Genomic DNA, 5,222 nt, shown 5'->3' with positions numbered 1-5,222 from the left:
CTATTGCTCTCTAAGCAATGCAAAGTGCTTATTTTAATAAACTCCAGAAGTCAAAACTGAGTTCTCATGTTTTGCATGGAAAGGATCACATTTTTCTAAATTATTGCAGGTAATCCAGTTATCTTTGCCAGTAGAGACTGTGTATCCCCTGATGAGATGAAGTAGAAAATAGGTATAATTTTGAAATAATGTGTGTTAAGAAAAAGATGAACCTGTGCGTTAATTGCTAGATATTTTTTAGACAAACATTATTCTTATTAGAATTAACTAATTATCTCAGTTCTCTACGTGGTTTAGCCTTTCTTAACACCACTTGTAAAGCAGCCTGTCAAGAAACCATCTTTATATTTCTAGTGATTTTTTTTTTCTTTGAGCCAAGACCAGGCTTTCTGGATACACGTCAGTTGGCTGCCATGCTTTGCATGAAGTTCCACTGCCCAGGACCTCAAGTGCGGCAGGGTGGGAGAGAAGGGCAGTTTTGTTTGCCATCCAAAAGTCACTGTAGAAGCCTTGCTCTTGGAGAGGTTCATGCCTCATCCAAGTTTTCTGGCCAGTGGCAGTTATGGCTTTCCCCTCTGCCTCTCCACAGCTGTAGGCAGAGTTCTCAGGCTCCAGGCCCTCAGCTGGGTGGGGTGGTGCACAATGTCTGCACCCTGGAAGCAGGGCCTGCTCCCTGCTGTGTTCCTGTGCCTCCTCCACTGCCTGGCACATGATAAGCGCTCTGTACATCTTACCTAATGAATAGAAATCCGGTCCCACAAGCTATTATATTACTAGTAGAACAGCTGAGGCCCAGAGAGGGTGCTGGCTTGATTGCAGCTTCATAGAGTGCCCAAGGCAGCGCGGGCACCTGGCACAGAACCTTTTTACTACACCCGTGCTGCCTTCCTAAGAAGCCTGGCCTTTCTCCTTCTTTCCAATCTAATTCCACTTTCTTCTCATTTCCTCATAGTTATTTCTAGCCTGTTTTGAACACTGTACTGGTTTTCTATTTTTTGTGAAGACAAATTTAGCAGCTTAAAACAACATCTATTTATTATGTCACAGTTTCTGTGGATCAAGACTCCTGGCACAGCCTAAGTGGGTCCTCTGTGCAGCGTCTCACAGGCTGCAGTTAAGATGTTGGCTGGGCTGTGTTCCTTCTGGGGCTGTGTTCCTTCTGGAGCTGTGTTCTTTCTGGAGCTTGCCAAGCTTACTGGTTGTTGGCAGGATTCAGTTCTTTGCATTTGTAGGACAAAGTCCTGTTTTCTTGCTGGCTGTCAGGTGGTGGGATTTGGGGGTGGGGTGGGGTCAATCTAAGCATCTAGAGGCTTCCCACAGTTTCTCACCATGTGACTCTCTCACAACATGGCAGCTGGATTTTTTAAAGCCAGCAGGAGGGCCCAGTTCCTCCTCCAAGACATTAGCTGATTAAATCAGGCCAACATGGGATAGTCTACTTTTTGATTAACTCAATTGAACTTGACTGATTAGGGACCTTAATTACATCTGCAAAAGCCCTTCATCTTTGCCATGTAATATAACCTAATCACAGGAGTGACATCCCATGTTATTCACAGTCCCACCCCTACTCAAGGATTATTCAGGGTATGTACACCAAAGGGTGGGAACCTTGGGCGCCATCTTAGAATTCAGCCTCCCATAAACACATTTGCATTTGGCTGGTCCCAAGGAAGGTGGAATCTGAACAGTAAATGAAGCACTTTTCCTATATTTCTTGATTACTCTGCTAGTCTTTTTTCACTTCTTTGAGCTCATCTCCTTCCTCTAAGACCTTGATGTGACATATATGTTAAGTCAAGTGTGTGTGGATAATTGATCATAAAGGGCAGATGATCTCAAAGATCCTGATTAACAGTAATGGCTCCTTTACCTGACCTCCTATATTTTTTATTATTTGGCACTTAAAATATGTTTTGGTTCTCTGATTGTTTTCTTTCCCCAAACTTCCCCTACTTCTCTCTTTAATAATGAAATATATTTTTAATTTCTGACTTTATTTGGCTTTCACGCCTATATGTTCAAAGTTCTTTTTATGAAAATAAATTTTCCTTTTTGTAAGAATGAGCTCACATCTGGCACTGTATAGAACCTAAGACTGTTTTGGTCTTTCTTATTGAGACATCTTATTATATTATGTGTTGGTATCTAGATGTTAGCCCATGACCCTTGAGAAGGAGAGTTGATGTTTCTGATATGTGTCAAATCTCTAGTCTCAGGGTTTGTTCAGGGTTCATTCATGTGGATGCAAATATAGAGGGGTTTATAACTTCTAAACTCTCTGTTCCTGGTCACAGCTGTTCAGTCTGTGCTTGAGGACAGGTTACAGAAGGGTAAGACCAAATCCAGATTTTGTGATATGAAAATTTACTGTGAGTGTTGTATCCTCTTCAGGGAGTCTGCAGTTTAGCCAGGAGCCGTACGCATTCATCGACACTGAAGCAGAGCACCCCCTGAGACGGCAGTGAGAGACTTGCCCAGCCATGCTGACTGCTGTCCTAGGACTGTTAATGCTGGTAGCAGTGGCTGAATTTCTCATTGGCCTGGTTGGAAATGGAGTCCTCGTGGCCTGGAGTTTTGGAGAATGGCTCAGAAAATTCAAGGGGTCCTCATATAACCTCATTGTCCTGGGCCTGGCTGTCTGTTGATTTCTTCTGCAGTGGTTGATTATGGTGGACTTAAGTCTGTTTCCACTTTTCCAGAGCAGCCATTGGCTTCGCTATCTCAATGTCTTCTGGGTCTTAGTAAGCCAGACCAGCCTGTGGTTTGCCACTTTTCTCAGTGTCTTCTACTGCAGGAAGATCATGACCTTTGAACACCCTGTCTACTTGTGGCTGAAGCAGAGGACCTGTTGTCTGAGTCACTGGTGCCTTCTGGTGTACTTCATGATCAGTTTGTTACTTATAGTTCAGGGTAGCTTAGAGTTCTCCAATCTTTCCCAAGGAAACAGCAGCATTTTATACCCCCCTTCAAACTGGCACTGTCTGTATATATTATGGCTCAATACAGGAAGTATAATGCCCTTCATGGTGTTGCTTATTTCCTCTGGGATGCAGATTGTCTCTTTGTGTAGACACCGCAGGAAGATGAATGTCCATACAGTCGGCAGGAGAGATGCTCAGGCCAAGGCTCACATCACTGTCCTGAAGTCCTTGGGCTGTTTCCTTATACTTTACATAGTTTACATCCTGGCCAGCCCCTTCTCCATCACCTCCAGGCCTTTTCTTGCTGATCTTACCGCTCTCTTCATCTCTGAGACACTCATGGCTGCCTACGCTTCTCTTCATTCTGTCATATTGATCATGGGGAATCCCAGGATGAAGCAGACTTGTCAGAGAATCCTGTGGAAGACAGTGTACACTTGGAGAGAAAGGAGTGGTAAGGAGACTGTTTTGAGACACTTTTTTGATAGTTCTCCAAAAGGGGGCTGACTTTTACATATTTAAAATTTTTCCTTCTTTTTAAAAAATTTTTTTATTTTATATTAGAGTATAGTTGATTAACAATGTTGTGTTAGTTTCAGGTGTACAGCAGAGTGATTCAGTTATACATAGACATGTATCTTTTTCAAATTCTTTTCCCATTTAGATTATCACAGAGTATTGAGCAGAGTTCCCTGTGCTGTACAGTAGGTCCTTATTGGTTATCTATTTTAAATACAGCAGTGTGTACATATCAATCCCAAACTCCCAATCTGTCCCTCCCCCACCCCCAGTAACCGTAAGTTTGTTCTCTATGTCTGTGAGTCTGTTTCTGTTTCATAAATAAGTTTGTTTGTATCATTTTTTCTTTTAGATCCCACATATAAGCGGCATCATATGATATGTGTCTTCCTCTGTCTGACTTATTTCACTTAGTATGATACTCTCCAGGTCCATCCATGTTGCTGCAAATGGCATTATTTCATTCTTTTTTTAAAAAAAATTTTTATTGGAGTATAGTTGATTTACAATGTTATGCTAGTTTCAGGTGTACAGCACAGTGAATCAGTTATAGATATACATATATCCACTCATTTAGGTTCTTTTCCCATGTAGGGTATTACAGAGTATTGGGTAGATTTCTCTGTGCTATACAGTAGGTTCTTACTAGTTATCTATTTTATATATAGTAGTGTGTGTATTTCATTCTTTTTAATGGCTCAGTAAAAGTTTTCCTTCTTTAACGCTCTATCAATAAATGGGCAATAGAAAATGCAGAATAAAAATCAATACTGTTTCTCTTTTCACAATGCAAAGTACATTATTTTAATGTATGATAGAAATCAAGGCTAGGGCCTTATGTTTGGTAAATGAAGTGTTATGTTCTGTTTATATATAGAAAATAATTCATTTCTTTTAAAATTACATACATAAGTTGTGTTTTTCCTATTATATTAAATAGAGATTAGGAACAATTAATATAGTGATCCTTAATTTTTGTGAAATTTCATCTATCTGTTAATGTTAGTCATTTTAGATAACCTTAAAAAAAAGTACCAAATAAGTTTCCCATTTCTCTACTGTAGTTGGTCTCGCTATCTAACTGAAAAACAAAACAAAATATATTTCTATTTCTGGGAGTTTCTTTGAGCCCTAGACTTGCCTTTCAGGATAAAAGTCAGTTGGCTGCCACAATTGGTATTAAGTTCTGAGCCCAGGACCTAGGGTGGGGCAAGATGGGAGTGAGGGGCACTTGCTTCTGCTCCCCGAAAGAACATTGCTCCCTGGAGAGGTCAAGCCTTATTTTCTTTGGTCATTTGACCATCCTGACTGTCCACTCTGGCCTCTCCACAGCCTAAAGTCAGAGTTTTAGCATGTTGGGTCTTTGAGTTGGATGGAGATCATCTAGAACATCAAATCCATGGAACTGTGTCTGTTTTTGTTTCTTCCTAAGTTCTTGGTGCCTAGAATATTACCTGACCCATAATAAACGATAAATGTTTTGTAAATGATTGATTAGCTGTGTTAACTAGTCTTTTAACTCCTTTTATATATTATAGAGAAATTGAGGCCCAGAGAGGGCAATGGCCTGCCCAGAGTTTCGTAGAGAACCAGAACTAAGTTTTCTGACTCCTGGTCCAAGGCTCTTTCCTTTATATCACACTACTTTGCTAAAGAGTTAGCTTTGCCTTTCCCTCCTTTGAATCTTGTCCGTTTTTGTATATACTTTCTCAGCCTTCTTTTTAGGCTTATTTGAACACATTTCCTTTGGTTCAGTTCTAAAGGATCTGTAATCCAAAG

General features: G+C 40.6%; 1 protein-coding gene across 1 annotated transcript; it reads left to right on the top strand.

The window, feature by feature from the left end:
* The first annotated feature begins 2,483 nt into the window (after positions 1–2,483).
* LOC101288907 (taste receptor type 2 member 5) lies at positions 2,484–3,431 on the top strand. The gene is given in 1 exon segment (XM_012533870.3): positions 2,484–3,431. A coding segment is annotated over 1 exon segment (948 nt).
* The last annotated feature ends 1,791 nt before the right edge of the window (positions 3,432–5,222 follow it).

The sequence above is a fragment of the Orcinus orca genome, chromosome 9 (genome assembly GCF_937001465.1).
Source record: "Orcinus orca chromosome 9, mOrcOrc1.1, whole genome shotgun sequence".
In the NCBI taxonomy this organism is placed as follows: domain Eukaryota; kingdom Metazoa; phylum Chordata; class Mammalia; order Artiodactyla; family Delphinidae; genus Orcinus; species Orcinus orca.
The sequence above is the reverse complement of the archived record's forward strand: the minus strand, read 5'-3'. Positions and strand labels throughout refer to the sequence as shown.